Raw genomic sequence first — 21,607 nt, 5'->3', positions numbered from 1 at the left:
TGGGATACGATCTTTGATAAAGAACTACACTTAATGAAAAGGTATCCACTGAATTACATTTTCCTATAAAAAAAAAAAGGTCTATTATACTAAAGATCTACTACAAATGTTCATCAGCTTTGCATTTTTTTAGAATATGAACCTTTTGATACGATGCAGCCAGATATATATGATTTTCTGCTCTTCTTTATTTATTTATTTTTCTANTGGGGATTCGTCACTTTTATTACAACAAGTAAGACTCAGAATAATTTTATCTATATAAACATTGAATGGCTTAAAAGCATTCTTTGTCTTTTGCCTAAAGTGTCTTTATTTTTGGTTTTTTTTTGGTTAACTTCATCATTACATTACAATAAGCAAGGTAATTCTCTTCTTGCAGTCTCCATGTTACGGACGATGAAATTAAAACAATGCCATGGGCAACAATTCTTGAAAAGGTTGTTCGACTGCAAAGTTCACAGCAGCTTTGTGTGGTTAAGGATCTCTCTGCTCATGATATTGTGATGCGATTGATGCGCAAGGAGAACTACTTGATTGGAATGCTCAACAAGGGGGTGCTTGCATTCCCAGTCTCCCAGTGGGTTCCTGGTGTTGGGCCAATGGTCAAAATTGGCTCAGATGGAAGACAACATCGTTTGATACTGACAAAGACCCTTGAGTGGGCCTTAAATTGGTGCATCCTGCAGAGCATGTTTGATCGGTATGTAACATATGTTGCATATAAAGCATGAATAACTGGCTTTGATAAAAGTCTTGAACATATATTCACATGAGATGTGTATATTCAATTTCATACTTACATATTCAGCATGATCTACCTTGTTAACTTCTGAAATGACTGCAAGGAAAACAGTTTTCCCTCTCTTTTTTGGAAACATATTACAGTATATATTTTTTAATTATTCAACCAGTCTGATGCATCAGGCATTAATTGTAAAAGTTGCTAAATTTATCTGGTGGCTTCATTTGAAAAGGTGCATGACAGAATGCTGATGATCCTCTATGCATTCCATGATCTATGATGACTCCATAATTTGAATGTTCTCTTTCTGCAGAAACTTCTGTGTGAAAAGGGACTTTATATCTAATCCTATGACATTAAAGAGAAGGCTGAAGGTTGTTGGGCTTGCAATGCTTCTTCTTTCTCCATTTATTGCCATATTCATGTTAGTGTTTCTCTTCCTGCGGCATGCTGAACAGTTCTATCATCATCCAAGCATTGCATTATCTCGAAGGTGGTCTACTTTGTCAAAGTGGCTTTTTAGGCAATACAATGAGGTAATTATTATTTTATTGCTCTTTTATCAAGATCATCCAAAATTTTACCCGTGCTTAAAATGTGGGTATGATTCAGTATGCTTGTTATCTTTGTCTGTCTATTACATCTTTTATTGACAGCAACTTTTTTATGTGAATGACATTAGAATCTTATCCTTTAACCAAAGAAAAGAATGCTACAATGATGGGAATGAATAGTGATTCAAAGAGATTGTGACTTGTACTGGCTGTATCATGCTGCAAAGCTTTCAAAGAGAATTCTTAAGCAAAATTTTCTGTATAGGAAGTTCGGATGCCTATCACGTGGGTTCCATTAGTCTGACCAGGTGTCACAGGGTCAGGGATGACAGTTAAATTAAAAAACAGAGGTCACAATGGGAATTATGAGGATCATTTATAGGATATATGCAGGCTCACTTGACTGACTTGTAATGTTGAAACATCAAGCTCTTATGCCAAAATTATACATCACTTGACTGACTTCTCAATTCTCAAGGAATTCGAGAATTAACACAAGAATAGAAAAATAAAAATACACATAAGAATCAACACTTAGGCTTGCTTTGAATTATTATCAAGCGAGAGAAACAAAAATTGTGAATTTTTTGCTTTGGGTTGCTTGGAATCAGTATTAAGCTATTGAAGCAAAAATTTCCAACAAATATATTTGTTACTCAAGCAAAATTCTCTGTATCAGGGTACAATCACATGCTTATATTGACTACTAGGACTAAACTTTAATCCTATTTACTTGGGTCAAATTCAAACCATTGATTTACGAAAATAACCTTGATTTTAAGAAATTAATTAAAACATAAAATATAATAATAATAACATAATTAACAAATAAAATCCAATGGACCAATAGAAAAAAAAACAGTTGACTACTAAATTTAAGAAAAAAAAAGTCTTTATGCTCCTTGCATCATTCTCTCTTGGTTGGAGAAACTTTACCTTGCTTTTGAAGTGTACATGGATAAGAATTTAAAACTCTTGCACTTGTACCAATGCTAGAAGAACCTTTGTTAATACTATGAACAGAGAAGTTGTGTGTTCCTCCATATCATAAAATTTGTCTAGAATGATAAGTCAATGGGTTGATCAGTAGCAGATGCATCAACACACTTAAACTTTCCACAATATGTGTGCTCTCTAATTCTTTTCTTTGTTGTTGAAATTTCTCTTTATCACGTGGTGGGAATCTTCCTTCTTAATGATAAGTGGTATACTTGGCTCTCCCGCAGTTGATATTAAGTTCACTGCACATGGTTGAGATATTCTGATGTTTAGGTTTTGCAATACGTTCTTCTTGTTGCCCTGGTTGTCATTGCTAACATATGATTATCGTATTTAATGCGTATCACTATTTGTTTTTGCACTATTTAAGCGATTACTATCTCTGTTTCTTTTTTGTACATGTAACAGGTGGACCATTTGTTCAAACACCGAATCAATAGCAGCAGTGTAGAGCATGCGTCTAATTATCTCAAGCAATTTCCTTCTCCTATTATTTCTATCATTGCAAAGTTCATCTCCTTTGTATCTGGCGGCTTTGCTGCAATTTTGATAATCATTGCATTTCTGGAGGAGTCGCTGCTAGAGGGCCATGTACTAAATTCTTACATCTTTTACTTTGATGGTGTAATAGACCTTATGTTAAAATTTTGATAATCATAGCTGTTATTAATTATTTATTTGTTCATTTTTGTCTCTCTTTTAAACATGCAGATATTTGGTCGCAACTTGATTTGGTATGCTGCTGTTTTTGGAGCTATTACAGCTATAAGCCGGTCTGCTGTTACAGATGAGCTTCTAGTCCATGATCCTGAGGGAGAAATGTCTATGGTGGTCCAACATACACATTATATGCCAAGGAGATGGCGTGGCAAAGAAAATACCGAGAAGGTCCGCATGGAATTCGAAACCCTATTCAAGGTAGTCATGCTTATCTCTTCCTTATACTTCTTCACAACACCCACCCCCCCCCCCCCCCCCCAAAACAAAAACCCCCAGCGGCGGTATTTATTAGATGAAGAAGAAGGCAATACATTTAAGCAATATGTACAGAAATCCTCAAAAGAATTACATTCTAAAGGATAATAGATATAATGTTAAGAAGTTGTCCAGCATAATTATCACAAAAAAGGATAGTGTCATCCTCAAACAATATGTGTGATATCATCATTTCACCTTTGGTTCCATCACCAACCTAAATTCCTGCTAGGAGCTTGCCCTCAACAGTCAACAGCTCTTCTAAAAAAACTTAAAGAAATCAACCACCCCCACCCACCCCCACCCCCCCCCCCCCCCCCCCCCCCAACAAAACCCCCCAAAAAAAAAAAAGAACATAGGTGATGATAGATCCCGTGGCCTCGGCCCTTAAAACTTTTGAAATAATTAAAACAGATGGAGTGACTTTCACTGATATGGGAAGTCTAACTTAGATGTGCAAGAAAACCCATTCCTTCCATCTCTCCAAAAGAGGGGGATTTTCACTCTTCACAGGAGGTGGTAAAGATACCTCGTTAAAGGCAGAGGAATATCAGCGAAAACATTCTTCTGGCTCACGAACTGGTCCGTAACTTTCACAGAGAGACAAGAGCTCCTAAGTTTTGCACCAAATTAGATATTTGCAAGGCGTACGACTCCATTCCTTGGGATGCTAGGGCGAATCAGCTACCACGTCCTGGCAAAAAATCTGACCAAATCTGAATCTATCAACCTACCAAATAAATGTGGCAATACCAGTTTACCTGATCATATTTCTTCTCTGTCAAGCTTGCAAATGACACCAGAAATATGACTATAATCTGCCATCTAGACTCTCATTAATGATAAATACCAAATCTAGAATCGATCAAGAGTCCTCCACAATCAAGCTAATTGGTCAAAAGCCCTTTATATTCTGATCCCTAAACATTTCTTTGTTCCAAAACTTCAAATCCTCTTTGAGGGGCTTTCAACTTCTTGGCCAACACAAAGCTTGGCTGTCCTTGAACTTCATAGTTATTCCATCATTTTTGAACATTTTCCATGAAACCCTCCTTGGGCCACATATTTTTGAACCTAAATTTGCTCTTACCCCTTTTCAGTCCTCCACAATCAAAGGAGAATCAGGGAATGATTAGAAACAGGTGTAGGAAGAAGTTGTACATCATCTGAAAATTGTTCTTCCCATCCAACTGAAGCTAAGAATCTGTTTACATGAAAGGCTGATCTTGGTTATTTGACCAAGTATATGAGTCACCTTCAAGTGGAAAATCTGAAAATTCTACCATAAAATCTGAAAATCTGACCAAGTCCCTTGTTTGGCACCACTGCACTCTCCATCTATCTTTACCTTTTTTGCATTTCTTCTCACCCTTATATGAGAGGGAGGGAGTATACTCCCAGAGTACCCAATAACAACCAAGCATCATAACTAACAGAACAGACTAAGTTCTGCAACTCCTTATTTCCTTTTACAGAACCAGGGGCCCTCTGGTTGGAGCCATCATTGCCTTTCTCAGAAATTATGGTTCCTGGATGGATTGAAAAAAGAAAAAGAAAAAGAAGAATAAGATTTTATGAGCTTCAAGTTGGCAAACCAAAGATAATATTCATTGTTTATTAGAAAAAAAAGATTTTTAACTATTTCTGTACTCATGAAACTCCCTCCCTCTCTCTGATGCAGTACACTATAATTATGCTACTTGAGGAGATGGCCTCAATTTTCCTCACTCCATATCTACTAATGTTTGTGGTCCCAAAGGTTGTCTCAGTTCCTTACATCATTTTACTTCTGCACCATAAATGTTAGTTTTTGAACTGACTTGTTCTGCATATATGTTGCAGCGTGTGGATGACATATTGCAGTTCATTGCAGATTTTACAGTGAATGTTGAAGGTGTTGGTCATGTCTGCAGGTTGTTCCTCTGTTTTGATTTGGCATTTTGGCACTAACGATCTTGAGGCTTTATTTATCTTTTATTTTTTTGGTTCTCAACATTGACAAGATATGCTTTTCTTTCTCTTCCTGATCTTTTGACAGTTTCAGCGTCTTTGACTTTCAAAAGCATGGCAATAGCAATTATGGTTCACCATACAATGCACCTCGCACTGAGAGGAGTTCCCAAGGGAAGATGGAGAAATCATTTTTGAGGTATGATTGTATCTATGTTTCTCTGTTGGATTGATAAAAATGCCAAGAATATTCTCTGTGCAGTCTGTCACTGTCTTTTGACTCTCTCTCTCTTTCTCTCTTCCCTTTTAAATATAAATTTGACAAATGAGATTAAACCTCAGCAACGCTGCAAGCCCCAGTACTGCTGTAACTATGATTCCTTCTTTCATCTCTATCTCCGTTTCCTTTTCTTCCTCGGTTTTGAACTAGAGAATCCAAAATTTCATGTCTATGGTTAATTGGGTTTTATGATTTATTTTTGGTAAGTAAAAAAAAGAAAAAAAGAAAAAAAGAAAAAAAAGAATCAGAAACCCAATTAATCATAGCATGAAGGAAGATGATGAGTGGGGGAATGGTTATGATCGTAAGCTAGACATTGGAATTTTGCAGCAGTCACTTCCATGTGTAATTTATGAAGTTGTGGTTATCATGGTGCATTGTTGAGTGACAATGTGGTTTTCAAGTTATTATTTCCTACTCCTGCTCATTTTTCACTCTCCCTATCTTCGTTGCAGCTTTCAGAGTAGCTACCCTTCGTGGGAACCAAATGCTCTGGGAAATCAGTTCCTGTCAAATCTTAGAACTTTCAGGGAGCAAAGGCTGCAAGGACAGGGAAATAGACAGGCATATTCTCCTTCAAGAATGTGGCGAGGGAGCCCCATTTTTAGAGGCCATGGAGACAGACCCAACTTTCCACATAATAGTCCCGGAACTGGCTATAGGTTGAGTCCACTGTGGCTAATTGATGCAGATCAAAAGAATCATCCATATCTTCTTGATTGGTATTATACCTCACAACCTAACCACATGACTGGTAACTCCAGAGATGGTCCACCAGAACCTTTTGAAGCTACTGAGCAACATCCTGGAGATTATTGGATGCCATCAAACTTGACTCCAAATGAACCGAGGTATGCAGAATACTGGGGTGACCAGTTTGAGGATCGAACTCAATCTCATCTGAGGGCTTCTACATCATCTCCTTTCTTCCGGGATAGTGTACTACGGCATCATGATTCTAGCAATTTGGTAAACCCTACAAGGAGCCATTGGTGGGATAGAAGTGGTCCACATGGAGCACAGCCCCAAACAAGTTTTCTGGAGCCTCCGGATTTCAATCAGCACACTCCAGCTAATTATTATGATAATTTGTCAGAAAGAAGCTCAAACGATCATGAGAACTTGCACTGGAGGGATGATAACAAATTATCCCGAACCACTTATATGGATGACTTAGAGGCAGGAGAATTCAATCTTCATTTTGATGATATATATAGTAGACCTCCGGAAACTCCAAGAATAAATCCAGACACAAGCATCGGGTGATCTGTTTGTTCCCTCCTAAGGTTCTCATAATTGGAATGCACATGGGTTTCCATATTTACACTGATGGTGATATCTCTTTTGGTTGTGTAAAGGAAACTATGTATTCTTTGTTGTATATAAATTCATTATGGGGTTAGTTTCTGAATAGGCCTCAAGGTTGATCTGGTAGGTTAACTAGTTCCCCAGAATCCTTCCAAAATTGTAAAAAACTATAAACAAATTATTCTAATAGACTACATTGGGTTATATTTTAACCCATATATGAATTTAATAGCGTGGTTCATGGGCATTTTGAGCACCTATTGATGTCTGTCCTTGTGCACGAGAAAAGGGGTGTTTTACCTGAGTGTAATTTGTGAGGGCAGTATTAACTAGTTTGAGGATAGCTTTGCTTTCAGAAATTGTTTTGTATTCTATAATTATAGACGTAGAGTGCCTAGGAGTCGAACTATGGTAGATCCTAAGAATAAATTTAAGAGTTAGGAGTCGAACTATGGTAGGAAAATCCTAAGAATGAATTTAAGAGTGAGAATACCAGAGGCAATTGGCTTATTATGGTATTTATAGAAAATGCTTAGTGAGTGTCTATATATATATATATATATAATCCTTCTGTTTTTCCTTCTTTGTTGAAACATATTGGCGTTCTATGGCAGTTTTCAAATGGTGAGTTCAATTTCACATTGTCAAGGTTGATTTGGTAGGCTGAATTACTCTCTTTGTTCCGTATTTGAAGTCTGAGTTTATTTGAATTTTGAACCAATGTATACTTTGCTCTTTTACTTTTATAACTTTCATAGATCTTTCTTGCGAGTTGTTACTTCTGTTACAGCAGTGAGCTATTCATTCACGACCCTTCTTTAGAAAAGAAAAGGAAAATCTTGATTGAAAAGATTATTAGCAAAGAAAGAAAGAGATGGGGAAGGCTTTGATTTTGTTACAATCAATCCCTATAGCTAAACTGTTGGAAATAAAGATGGCAATGTTTTGGTTTGATGGATTATAACTTTACAAGAGGTGGTGGAGATTGATGGTAGTTGATCCCATTTCTGATTTTCTAGATTTTTATGGTGATATGGTTTTGATTGTGAGCTTATAAACAGGGTTTTGACAAATACAGTAAAGATGAGTGTGTTATGAGTTTAGTTTAGATACTTGGTGATAATCGCCTATGGTGATGGTTGTGATGGAGAATGAGGCGAAGATTATGGTTAATACAAGGTGGAACCTTGGGTGAAACCTTGGTTTAGTTTTTTTATTTTTTTATTTTTTTTATGAGAAATACGTGAATTTTATTCAAAAGAAGATAATAACATAGCGTCATGAACTACAAGCAATTCAATGAAAGGTGGACATTCCTCCATCCTTGTTACAAAAAAATCAATATCTTTAACATAGGCTGCCAAAGTATGTACTGGTTTGTTGGCTTGTCTACTCACATGCGAGCACTCAAAAGAACGAAAATCTTGGAATCGAAAGTGTGTCCCAGTGACGATGTGGGCGATAGAAGTTTGGGCATCAGTGGGGTTGGCAAGAGCATGCGAGACCAGGCTTGAGTTAGTTTCAAAGATGATGTCTTTGACCCCTACGTCCCATGCAAAGATAGATGCTTCATCCAAAGCCTTGTCTTCGGCTTCCAACGGGCCCAGTGGGAGAGGAAGGCGTTTACTTGCAATTACTGTTCCCTCATGATCATGGATGACGACACTTACTCCAATCATGCCTAGGTGGGAGAAGACAACAGCATCCACGTTCACCTTATGCCATGGAAAAACAAGTGGGACCTAGCGTTTGTCTGTGGCATCCTTGAACTATGTGGGCCAAAGATGGGCTTCTTGATACTCCATGAGCAGGAACCGGGCTTTTGCCATTATTTCATGAGAAGTTTGGCAAGTGGCACCCATTCTTGTTTTGTTTCTGCTAAACCAGATACCCCATGCAGTCATAACAGTGAGTTCTAGTAGGTCAGTCCCCTTGTGTTACATGAAGATCAAGTGCCAAAGAAGATCCATGAAGTCCCTGTAGTAGACGCCGTGTCCATCGAAAGGTATATCAAGGACATGTCGGTGGCAGAGGTTGGCTTTTGTAGGGAGGATATTCTGGCAAGCACGCCAGGTAAAAATCTTGATTTTGTTTGGGACATAAAGGTTCCAGATGCTTCTTCAGAAGCTATTCTGGTTTGTATCATGAGAAGTCTCCATAGCAGGCAAGCTTTGGGTCATGGATAGCACCACCTTGTACATGCTATTGACTGTGAAGCTTCCTTTAGGTGTGTAGGCCCAAACTATACAACCTCTCGGTTTGTGGTGGCTTAGTGGGATGCCAAAGATGGAATTGACATCAGTTGGGAGGAAGAGTTTGTCAAGCAAAGTAACGTCCCATTCACCAGTTTTCGAGCTTATGAGGGTACTAACCTTTGTGTCAGCCGGCAGTAAAACAGGAGGTGACAGCACACAGAAGGTTGAAAGCCTTGGGATCCAACGGTCTATCCAAATGCCAATTGAAGTACCATCCCCCACTTGCCACCGATAGCCCAATTTCACCACGGGTTGTGCTAAGAGGACGCTTTGCCATGCGTAAGAGGGCTTAGGGCCTAGCTCAGCGTGGAGGAAGTCGGTGCTTGGGAAATAGCGGGCCTTGAGCACACGGTGAACCAAGCAGTGGGGGTTTTCTGCAGACGCCATCCCTGTTTAGCCAGTAGAGCTAAGTTAAAAGCTTTTAGATCTCGGAAACCTAACCCAACCTTCTCCTTGGGAGTACACATCTTTTCCCAACTAAGCCATGCCATTTTATTTCTTCCATCCTTTTGGCCCCACTAAAACCTTTGCATCATCCTAGTCAAGTCATCACAGAGAATATCAAGGAGTTTAAAGACACTTATGGTATATGTGGGGATAGCTTGTGTTACCGTCTTAATAAGCACCTCTTTACCCACTTGGGATAACATCTTCTCCTTCCACCCTGAGAGTTTATTGTCAAGCTTTTCCTTTAGAGCCATGAAAGTGTGTTGCTTTAAACGACCCATTAGTGATGGTAAGCCCAAATAAGTTTCATGCTGTTTAGTGACCTCTACCCCAAAGCGATTTTTGATATCTTCCTGAATGGTTTGTGGGGTGTTCCTGCTAAAGAAAAGGGCAGTTTTTTTTTTCTTTATCAAGCTGCTAGCCTGAAGCATGTTCATAGATTACTAAAAGATGCTCAAGGTGGCTGCATTGTTCTAGAGTGGCTTGGTAGAAAATGATGCTGTCATTCGCAAAGAAAAGGTGGGAGATCTCTGGGCCATGTGGTGAAGCAGATACACCCTTCAGATGACCATGTGTGGTAGAATGTCGTAGAAGTGCTGAAAGTTCCTCTCCACAAAAAAGAAATAAGAAAGGAGAGATGAGATCCCCTTGTCTTAAACCTCTAGTAGGAGTTATATGACCTCGGAGTTTACCATTAATCCTGACAGAGTACGTAACAGAGGTAATACATTGCATCATAAGTTTTACCCATTTCTCATTGAAGCCCAATTTCTGCATGATTAAAGGCCTTACTCATATCTAACTTCAAGGCTATCTCACCAACTTTTCCACTAGTTTTTTGATGGAGGTGGTGCATAATTTCAAAAGCAACAATAACATTATTAGTGATAAGGTGATTAGACATGAATGCACTTTGATTTTCACTAATGATAGTTGGGAGGAAGCGCCTCAGTCTATTAGCAATGACTTTGGAAGTAAGCCTAGAAATAACATTACATAGACTTATTGGTCTGTACTGGGTTATTTTTGTAGGCTTCTTAATCTTTGGGATGAGAACGATGTATGTTTCATTGAAGTTTGGAGGTGTAATGCCTAAGTTCAGAAAATCTAGAACAGATTTTGTGACACATTCACCCGTAAGAGACCAAAAGTGTTGATAGAAGAGAGGAGACATACCATCAAGGCCCGAAGATTTTTTGGGGTGCATCTGTTTGAGAGCTTTGTGAACCTCATCTGCTATGAAAACCTGAGCCAAGAAATTATTCATGTCTTCTGTTACCATTAGCTGGACGACATCAACAAGCAATGATGAATCAGTAGGGCCATTGGAGTGAAAGATATTCTCAAATTACTCCAAAATGATGTTCTTGGTAACATGATCATCCTCCTGCCATATCCCAGCTGAATCACCAATGCCTTTGATGTTGTTTCTGTCTTTGCAGTTTGAGGCTTTTTGATGGAACAAAGTGGTATTGCGATCGCCATCAGTAATCCACAGATTTCGTGATTGTTGGTGCCACATGGGGTTTTCAGCATCAAGCTAATAGTTTAGGGCAACCCTTACATCATATATCTCGGCACTATTTTGGATGGGGTGCTGTTCAAGGAGTTGAAGCTTCTTATCAAGTCTCTCAATCTATTTCCCAACATGGCCAAACTCATTCTTGTTCCATACAGTTAGATGGTCACGGCAACTAGCAAGACATTTTGTGATTAGGGCTCCACTCGACTTGAAAAGGCCTTCGTGCCAAGCATACTGGACTACCTTAGCATATCTTGGGTCTTGTAGCCACATGGCCTTAAAAGGAAACAAAGGCCGAGAACCGAGTGTTCGAGGTCCCGAGTGTTACAGGTGGATGGGGATCAAAGAGTGATCTGAGGAGGACATAGAAATATGGTGGACTGTGGATTCGGGGAAAAGTGACCTCCAAGCAGTGGTGGCCAGGGCCCTGTCATAGCGGATGTGGATGCGACCATCAGTAGGGTGATTTCTTCACCAAGTGTAAAAGGAGCCAACGTATCCAAGATCAATGAAGTTGCAGAGGTGAATAGTTCGGCGAAAGTGATCCATCTGTCGAGCCGTTCTCAGGTAGCCACTGGCTTTCTCAGATTGGCTTGTGATCTCATTAAAATCACCCACGCAGAGCCAAGGAAGATGGGTGGATCGGCTAAGAGACTCAAGGAGAGTCCAAGTTTCCTCACGTTTACTTCTTTCAAGATGGCCGTAAAAGCCAGTCAACCTCCAGGAGAGTCTTTTATTGGCACAAAACACATGAGCATCAATAAACCATTGTGAAATTTTTTGTACATGTACCTTAGTTTCTAGTTTCCACAGAAGAGCTAAATCGCCGTTCAAGCCATCACTAGATACCGCCAAGCCTTGATTGTAATCCCAGTGTTGTTTTTTAGTGTTCAACTGGTCCGTAGAGAGTTTCATCTCCATTAAGAAGACGCATATGGGATCTTGTTTCTTGAAAGCTCTATTAAGAGAGTTAACTGTTTAGGGGTTCCCAAGCCCCCGACAGTTCTAGCTGAGAATACTCATTGGACTTGGCGGTGTTGCCATACAGCCACTGCCTATCCCATGTCGTCTGCCATTATTTTTCATAGGATCTTTCTATTTTTTATCAAGTGTAGTATCATGCAAAATAGTCACGTCCTCAGTTTTGTGTTTTGGCCGATTACCTGTTAAACCAGTGCTTTTTATGTCCAGTGCTTGTTTAGGAGGCCCAAGTCTTTTCCACGTTCCCTGAGATGGGTCCAGTAATTTTTTCGGTGTAGCAGTTTGCAAGTTGTCACTATCTCCCACGTGTTTAGCTAGGGTATTAGCTGGGTAGAGAGTAAAGACCTGAGGTACAAGAGGGGCAGGTTGTACTAGGTTAGGAGGTTCTAGCACATGTGGGTCCATAATATCCATGAAGAGTTGACTGTGGTGTTTTTGGAAAGTTATTCAAATCATTATCAATCTTCGCAATATGCGTGTTGAAAAGATTCGAATTTGTCAGAATTTACATGTTTTTCGAGGAAGTTTCCGTAACTGACTTCGGGTTTGTGGGAGGATCTGTATTGGTCGAAGTAAACTTTTGTATTGGAGATTCTTCGCATGCCGCCGCGGTGGGAGCCTGATCCGTGGGTGTAGACAACATCGGGCAAGGGGGGCATGGTGGGCCGCGGGGAGTGCTAGGGTTGGGTTTAGTCCTGCTATTAACCACCTGTGGTTGTTGAAGATTGTTTATGGAGGCTCTTAACCAAGATCCATACTACTGTTCGTCTGTACTCAACGTACCACCACTGTCAGACCATAATGTACAGTCTTTTTCATCGTGATTGAGGAGACCACGCCAGTAGTAGAAAATCGACAATCTTTTGTATTGGAAGGATACCTATTGATGTTCCACTTCACCACCATTTACCATTCTTCCTCTGCACAGTGGTTGGGTGATATCAAGATGGATTCGGACTCTGAGGTAGCGGCCTTGGCACTCACCTGAGGAGGAGGCATCAATTTGCTCAACGGTGCCCAAACACTTGCCAATAGCCTCCGCAGTGACTTTGTTCGTTCGTTTGAAGGGAAGGTTGTGAATCTGGACCCAGAAGGATACGCCCACAAACGTAGCATCATCCACCGATTCCTCATCTTTTGGTCTATATACCCACCAAATACTTATCGAAGGACTAGGGACCCTGTGAAGGGATTTTTTGTGGGTCGGCTTCATCATCAAAGATTATCAAAATGGTATTTGATCCTAGGTCACAAACCTCGAAGTTCTGAACAGAGCGCCACATGCTGCGTAGGGTTCATGTAAGTGCTTCTAAGTTATTTTGTAAAAAGGCTTGCAATGAGGACCCTACTGTTATTCTCAACGATAGGGGGAAGGTCAACAATATCATTTTCCTTCGCTTTGAGCGATAGTCGTGCCCATATGCTTGTGAGTTCACCCATACAAGGAGTACGTATCAAGGTTGAGGTTTGGTGAGTAAAAGAAAGAAAGGTAGAGGGAACAAAGGTAGGGAAGAGCCCAGTTTACACCAAGGAAAAGGAAGCTCTATTCGAAGAATAAAGTCAGGGTTTTCATTGACCTAGGTTCTCGAGAGAGACCTACGTGAGAAAAAAATTTGATTAGATATTTTTTTTTAACTAATAAACATACATCTTCTAGGTGAATTAAACCTTGGTTTAGTTTGTTGTAGAGACTAGAGATAGAAGTATAATTGGAGTTTTGGAAAAGCAAATAAGACTTTAAATATTCACATTGGTGGTACTAAAAAATTTAGTGAAAGTCAAAGTTAAGTGAAGCAAAATTTTTTTTTTTCACTCTCTCTTATGTGTGTGTTTGTTTCTAAAAAAGAAAAAAAGAAAAAAAAAAGTGAAGTGTATTTTCCATTTTCACTTTAGTGAAATTTAAAGTGAAGTGAACTCATGGTTTTAGTCTTTTAGATGTTTTCCAAAGCAACTTGTAAGCCAACTTAGCTTGTTGATTAAAAATTGTAAATAAATGATCTCCGTTGAAAAAAAAAAGAGAGCAATATTTCAAAAAAAAAAAAAAAAGAATTAAGAAAAAGGAAAAAAAAGAGGGCACAAAAAATCGAAACTTTTTCAAAAAGTTGTAATTTTAATTGAAACTTTTTAAATTCAAGATTTAATTGAAACCAATCCCAAACTTTAAGAATTTATATCTTTTGTCGAAGTATTTTGATTAGTTGGAACAAATAAATTTAATTCTTCTATGTGGAATACAAATTCTTTTAAAATCTTAATAGACATCTAAAAGCATCTCCAACAGGTTTGGTATCTGGATTTATTAGCTAAAATTTGGAGAATTTGCGCACTGTTAATGCTCCAACAGGTTCGGTATACTTGGATTTTTTTTTTTTTTTTTTTTTGCCTAATGAGCAGTAGCCCATCAAGTCTGATGGGCTATTGTAGATTAGCAACTGATTTTTTTTTTTCATTAAAAAATTCCAGCACTTAAGATTTTATCACTACTTTCTCTTTCTTCTTTGATTTGTTTCTTCTCACGGAACAATTCTTGCTCTCACAAAACAGTTCTTGCTCTCATAAAAACCTGATTTAATTTAAACAACAAATCTAAAATCAAAACAACAACAACAAATCAAGAACAGAAAAAAAAAAAAAAAAAATAGAACAACAAATCAAGAACAGAAAAAAAAAAAATTAGAAAAACAATAGAAGATCAAGAAAAAAAAAATAGAGACGCATGTGTGTGAACAACAAATCAAGAACAGAAAAAAAAAAAATTAGAAAAACAATAGAAGATCAAGAAAAAAAAAATAGAGACGCATGTGTGTGGTGTAGTAGCAGCGGTAAGGAGGAGGAGTAGCAGTGGCGGTGTGGTGGAGCAAGGGCAATTTCTCCTTTCTCTCCATGCGTGTCTGTGTGTGTTTGAAGATAATGGTAGAAAAAGAAAAGAAAATGAGTAGAAAATGAGAAAGCTGGAGAAAGAAATAGAGAGGGAGGTTCTGGAAGTGGAAAGTAGAGAAAAAAGAAAAAAGAAAAAAAAGGAGAGGATGAGATATATGGGCATACGTGTGTGGTGCAGAAAAAACAAAAGAAAAAAAAAAGAACCAAAAAAAAGGAAACATATGGATGAAAGAATGGAAATACTACCACAATATTTTTACAATATTTTCACAATAAATCTTAAGTAACATATTGTTATTAGCTAATATTGGTGAGTAAAAATATAATTTCAGTGGTGGATTCAAATTAGAATTAGTAACAAATTTTCATATAAGATTTTGTTATAATTCTTGTGAAAGAATTGCGAAAAATGTTGTAAATATAGCATTTTCAATGAAAAATATAATTGTTGTGAATAAATATAGAAAGAATAAATGATGATAAAAAAAGAATAAACAATGAATGAAGAAATAATATTTAAATGAGATAGAGAATGCGATATAGAATCTGTTGAAAAATGTATTTGAAAAAGTGGATAGTTAAAGGTAAAATGCACTGTTCATTCTCCAAATAGTACAAAAATTTGGAGAATTTGCTGGAGATGCTCTAAGCTACATTTTAATTTCCAACTTAATTGGCAAACTATATACACTAAGGGCATGTTTGATATATTGAATGGGGATTACAACTAAAATTGTAATATTTATTACTAGGAATAAAATGTGTTGTAAACTTGTAATGGAATAGCTAAACCTATTTATAAGTTTGGTGGTGAGTTGTAAGTTGTAACATTAGAATAAAACTTAAGATCTATTTTAGGAAATATCTTACTCAAACAATTATATTTTCAAGAAAATAATATGTTTTTAAATTTGAGAGAGAGAGAGATGATTTATTTTTTGATGATTTATTTTCCATAATTGTTATGTGCATATAGAAAGTTTGTTTATTTGGATATATATTAATTTTAGAAATTATCAAATTATTACACACACTAAGAAATAACTATTACAACTATTTTAGAGAAGAATAATTATTCCTCATTTTAAAGATTAGCTATTCATAAGGAATGACTATTCCCTGTAATAAAAACATGCACTAAGTTTATTTTGCTACCAGAAAAGAAGAGGAATTCTGTTTGAAAGAAATTTGCTTTTATTTTTTTTTATTAGAAATATTAGGATTTGCTGAGTAAGAGAATTGTTTTTCTTGAAAACTGACTTGAGGTTAGAACCTTGCATCTTGCAAGAATGTGTTCCACTAATCTAATCAACCACTTTATTGCCTTTACCATTGGATAATGTTTCGAAAAAGAGGAAAATCCGAAATGAACCCAAATTATGATACATTTTTAGAATTTGAATTTATTAAAATGTAAATCAAAATTATTAAATATTGTTATTGAATTAAATTCTGATAAAATTTTTGACTTGGAAATTTGAAAAAGACAATAAGTGCAATAATAATATAATAAAATAAAAATAAAATTTATTACAAATTTTTTCACAAAACTATCTATTCCAAATATGAGAAAAATTGCAAAATATCGGTTAAAGAATTGCAACGTATTACTTGAATTATTACTGTTAAAAATAATAATTATGCTATAGAAAAAATCCAACACAATTCTTGTGCCTGGCTCAACATTCCAGCTATTACAAATTCTACATATTCCTTATGCTCTTCTTTCATGGTAGGTCTGATAGATTAGGTTTTCAATGATATATCAGACCACACTAAAACTGAGGATATTAAGGCATATAATGAGGGTTTGGAAGAAGAATCAAATAAGCGGTATGTGCTGAAAGAGGGATTTAGGTCTATAAGAAATTCCACGTTTTACAATTACTACAAAACTCTTTAGCACACTAAAAGAGGGATTTATGTTTGAAAGATTATTGTTTGTCTTGATAACTGATTGAGTTTAGAACCATGCAACTTACAAAAGATGTGTTTCTCTAATTAATAACCCTCATTGCTTTTGCAATTGTGTAACACTTTCAAGAGGAAAATCAAGATGGACACAATGCAATGGCTGAAACCCAATAGAAAATCACCTTCATTTTAGTTGTACTGATTTTCATAGTTTGAATATTCACTAAAATCCATTACATAATTATTTTCATAGTTTGAATATTTATTTTTTTCCCAAAACTGCCCATTCTAAATATGGGAAATACTGCAATTTCACTACCCTTAAAGACCAAAAAAAAGAAAAAAAGAAGAAGAAGAAATTCACGATTACCCGTCATGTTTTTTGTAGGTGGCATATCAATCATAGTTGTGAATAATTAATGTCTCTAATATTAGGAGGGGCAACGTGTGCTTGAGAAATCGTAGGTCTAAGCGGTTGAGTTGTGTTTGATGTTAGACTTCATTCAATGAGGTAGTCATGGATCATGACTATTGGTGGAGGAAGGGACAAGGATGAAAGTGATGTGTGGCAATCGCGAAGAATCAGGTTTATCAATTGGTCTAGTTGAAGACTAATGTGACTATCATGTGCAATTGATGAAGTTCAATCACCATCTCTTCCTCTCTATCAGATTTGATTAGAAATGTTAGGAAAATAATGAAATTTTATTTACATGGAATAAAAGAGATAATAAAGAAGTTGTTGGTACTTGCCAGGTGTATTTGCAAAAATGGTTGATTAATAGAATAACAATCATGTAAGGGATTTATATAATCTTCCCAACTTAAAGATGTCAAGTTATAATTAATGCAACCTCACTTTTACATGATCCTACAATAATATATGATTTTTATTTATTCATTAATTACAATATGTTACTTATATTATCATTATGCTACAGAAAAAAATCCAATTTTATGACTAGTGTTCGCAATGTAGATTACTAAATTTCAACCTCATTTCTTATTTAAATTTTATGACTAGTGTTAAAGACATGTTTAGGGTATTTTGGAGAGTACAAAAAGGTAAATATTGAAGATCATCATTCCAATAATATATGGGTTAGTTTTAGTTAAATTAGTTTAGGTGTAGACTTGTAGAACACAAAGTCTTCTAACTAAATTTAAACACATAATTAATTATATCGACTAATAAAGCACAAATATTACTATCTTTTTCAAGGATAGTAAATTTAAACTTAGGTAAAGCATAATTTGGAACCAAAGAAACTATCCATCCTAGTATTTTGGTTTTTTTTTTTTTTTTTTTAAACGAATTCTCTCCCTTATAGGAGCTCTTTCTCTCCCCTTTTCACGAAAGCCAGTAAACCAGAATTGATTGAAGAATGTTATCACAGCCTCTTTGGTCATCTCCTTTCTGATTGCCATCAGAATTTGAGGGCTCTCAAAAGCACTTTAAGGGTAGCTTGGAAGATGGGGTCTGATCTAAGAATCATTGAGGTAGGGAACAATATTTTGCAATTTAAATTCAGCTCTATGTTTCAACTAGATTGGGTGGAAAGAAGTGGCCCTTGGAATTTTGACAACAACCTTCTCCTTCTCTGCTGTTGGAGGAAAGGGCTGACGTCGTCAAACATTACTTTCTTCCACTCCCCCTTTTGGGTCCAAGTATGGGGGCTTCCTTTTGAGCATATGTCTGAAGAAGTAGTGATAGAAATTGGGTGCAAACTGGACAATGTTTTGGAGGTTGACAAACGATCCATGCAAGCAGATCAGGCGAAGTATATCAGAGTAAGGATCAATTTGCCTATCGACAAACCACTCTGAAGGTGAGGATATATTAGTGTTGAAGATGGTGAAAGATGTTGGGTGACCTTTAAGTATGAACGACTTCCCACTTTCTATTTTCTTCGTGGAAAGTTAGAGCTCGATGATAAACATTGTGGGGAAACTCTAAGGAGCATCAACAAGGAAGGCAATGTGGAGAGTGGCTAAAAGTTAGGGGAAGTACCAAATCTGGAGGTGAATATGCAGGTGCGACAAGTAATAGGAGTGGGGAAAAAATGAGAAGTGATGAAATAAGGTCCAAATCACCTTCGGAATCAAAAAATTTGAGGCCAGGGATGCAAACAGAGGATGTGAGGAGTGGTGGTAGTCGAAGCTTGAGCGAAGAACATGTCCTGGGAGAAGGAAAGGATATTGGTATGACAGAACCAAATGAGCTGCACCAACTGAGTAGATGGGACAACGATAGCGTGATGGAGATAGAAAAGCTATCAGACTTTGAAGTACGTAACAAGCAAAGTGTAACTAAAGCTGATATAGTCAGGGAATTGTCCAAAGGGAACCAGGATATTCAATCAAGTGTGGGCCGGGCAGATGGGCCCAAAAGTGAAGAGCAAGATGCCTTTAGCCCAAAGAAGAACAATCACGAGGATATATATAATGAAGCGGCAAAATATGATAGGGCTAGACCAATTAATAGAAAGAAGAGTGCTGTTCAGTTGAAGAAAATTGCTAGGGAGGTTGGAAAGGCCCAAGATGCTGAAATGGATATTCTCCCTGCTAAGGTCAGTAAAAAAAGGCCTAATAATATAGAAACTTTGTCTGTAACAGAAGGAAAGGCTCAAAAACGTATTTGTGAAAGGAGTGTTAGGGAGGATGAATTTTTATCTGATGAAGCGATGGTGGCTGCAATGCAACACTGTCGAGAATAATGATTGCCTTAGGATGGAATTGCCAAGGGCTTGGGAACCCTCGGACAGTTAGAGTGTTGCGCGAATTTGTGCAACAATGGGATCCCAAAATAGTCTTCTTAACAGAGACTAAACTAAAAAACAGAAAATGATGGAAAGGGGGAAAGAAAAGGTAGGCTTTAACAATGGTCTGGTCATACCTAGTTCGGGTAGAAATGGAGGTCTTGCATTGTGTTGGAAAAAAGATATATTGATGGAGGTCCAAGGTTACTCTAATAACTATATCAATGCAATTGTCACTGATCCAACCACCGATTTTAAATGGCGAATTACTAGATTCTATGGGCACCTAGAAACCCATCGTAGGAAAGAGTCATGGAACTTACTTAGAGATTTGAACAAAAGATACAAAATGCCATGGATGTGCTTTGGAGACTTCAATGAAATTGTATCCATGCAAAAAAAGAAAGGTGGGGTTGTGAGGTCATAAAGGCAGATAAAAGATTTTCGAAATGCTATTCATCAATGTGGTTTTAGAGACCTGGGGTATTGTGGTCCTGATTATACATGGTGTAACATGCAAGAAGGGGATGACATAATTTATTTAAGACTGGATAGGGCCTTAGCCACAGATGATTGGATAGAGCACTACAAAGAAACAAGGGTGCACCACCTGGTGGACTCTACATCCGATCATTGTGCCTTGTTAATCACTGACTTTATGCCTCAATAGCCGCCTAGAAAGAGAGGATTCCATTTTGAGGCAATGTGAACTAAAAGAGAAGATTGTAAAGACGTTATTAAGGTTGCTTGGAATGGGTGTGGGGATCTCAATATGCTAAGTGGGATTGCAAAGGGGCTTAGATAATGTGCTACTAACCTCTCTCGGTGGAAGAAATCAGTGTTTGGACATGTTCCAAAACTGATTCAAAATAAGAGGAAGACTCTCAATGCTTTAGTTTTGAGAGATAGAGATGGAAGTTTGGGCAGTGAAATTAACATATTAAGAAAAGAGATTAATGACCTCCTGGATTGTGAAGAAATTATGTGGCACCAACAATCAAGAGTACAATGGATGATGCTGGGTGATCACAATACCAAGTATTTTCACTCAAAGGCCTCGGATAGAAGGAGGAAAAATGCCATATCAAGAATTATGGATGAAAATGGAAACTAGTATGAAACCATGGAAGGTATTGCAAATGTTGTTGTGTCCTATTTTGAGAAGCTGTACACTACCTCCTATCCTAGTCACATCTTAGAGGTCACTGATATAATTCCCACCAAAGTTTCTTCAAAAATGAATCGAAGTCTTATCAAGGAGTTCACCAAGGAAGAAGTGCTGGCTACCCTAAAGCAAATGCATCCAACAAAAGCCCTTGGCTTTGATGGTATGCCTGCTATATTCTTTCAAAAATATTGGGATGTGGTGGGTAATGATGTTACTAGTATGGTTTTGAATGTGTTGAATTGTAATAAATCTATAGTAGAAATTAACAAAACCTACATTACCCTGGTTCCAAAGACAAAAAGCCCAACTAAAATGATAGAATATAGGCCTATAAGTCTTAGCAACGTGGTGTATAAGATCATATCGAAAGTATTAGCCAATAGACTGAAAGCCATCCTCCCTCTTCTGATCATAGAAAACCAAAGTGCTTTTCTCTCTGAAAGGCTAATCACCGACAATGTCCTTGTAGCCTTTGAAGTTATGCACTATCTTGAACACAAAAGAGATGGCAAAGACTGTTATATAGCTGTCAAATTAGATATGAGTAAGGCATATGATAGGGTTGAATGGGGTTTTATTGAGAAAGTTATAAAGAGAATGGGCTTTCATGAAAGATGGATAGGTCTAGTTATGCACTGTATATCCACTGTATCTTATTCTATTCTCATAAATGGTGTGGCCTATGGAAGTATTATTCCCAAAAGGGGTCTTCGTCAAGGTGACCCCTTATCCTCATATCTATTTCTACTGTGTGCAGATGGTCTTTACTCTCTCATTAACAATGCTGCTAGATATCAGAGGCTGAGTGGAATAAGCATGTGTAGAGGCTGCCTAATGATTACTCATCTATTCTTTACCGATGATAGTTTA

The 21,607-nt window shown here is 37.3% G+C and overlaps 1 protein-coding gene across 1 annotated transcript; it reads left to right on the top strand.

Annotated features, from left to right (window-relative positions):
- The first annotated feature begins 213 nt into the window (after positions 1–213).
- On the top strand, positions 214–7,040 carry LOC112025173 (autophagy-related protein 9). Its single transcript, XM_024057836.2, has 9 exons — positions 214–235; positions 383–703; positions 1,059–1,281; positions 2,707–2,889; positions 3,010–3,216; positions 4,955–5,032; positions 5,116–5,186; positions 5,312–5,422; positions 5,959–7,040. The coding sequence occupies exons 2-9, from the start codon at positions 414–416 to the stop codon at positions 6,767–6,769; spliced, it is 1,974 nt and encodes a 657-aa protein (XP_023913604.2). The 5' UTR covers positions 214–235; positions 383–413; the 3' UTR covers positions 6,770–7,040.
- Positions 7,041–21,607: the final 14,567 nt, after the last annotated feature.

The sequence above is a fragment of the Quercus suber genome, unplaced genomic scaffold (assembly GCF_002906115.3).
Source record: "Quercus suber isolate HL8 unplaced genomic scaffold, Cork oak 2.0 scaffold_615, whole genome shotgun sequence".
Classification (NCBI taxonomy): Eukaryota; Viridiplantae; Streptophyta; class Magnoliopsida; order Fagales; family Fagaceae; genus Quercus; species Quercus suber.
This window is presented reverse-complemented; position numbering and strand designations above follow the sequence as displayed.

What these genes read in the sequence shown, in the direction of transcription:
- LOC112025173 (XM_024057836.2), top strand. Translation starts at nt 414, where the DNA reads ATGCCATGGGCAACAATTCTTGAAAAGGTTGTTCGACTGCAAAGTTCA. An exon ending in AGTCGCTGCTAGAGGGCCAT is followed by an intron (nt 2,890 to 3,009) that starts GTACTAAATTCT and finishes TTAAACATGCAG; the next exon opens with ATATTTGGTCGCAACTTGAT. An exon ending in AATTCGAAACCCTATTCAAG is followed by an intron (nt 3,217 to 4,954) that starts GTAGTCATGCTT and finishes TCTCTGATGCAG; the next exon opens with TACACTATAATTATGCTACT.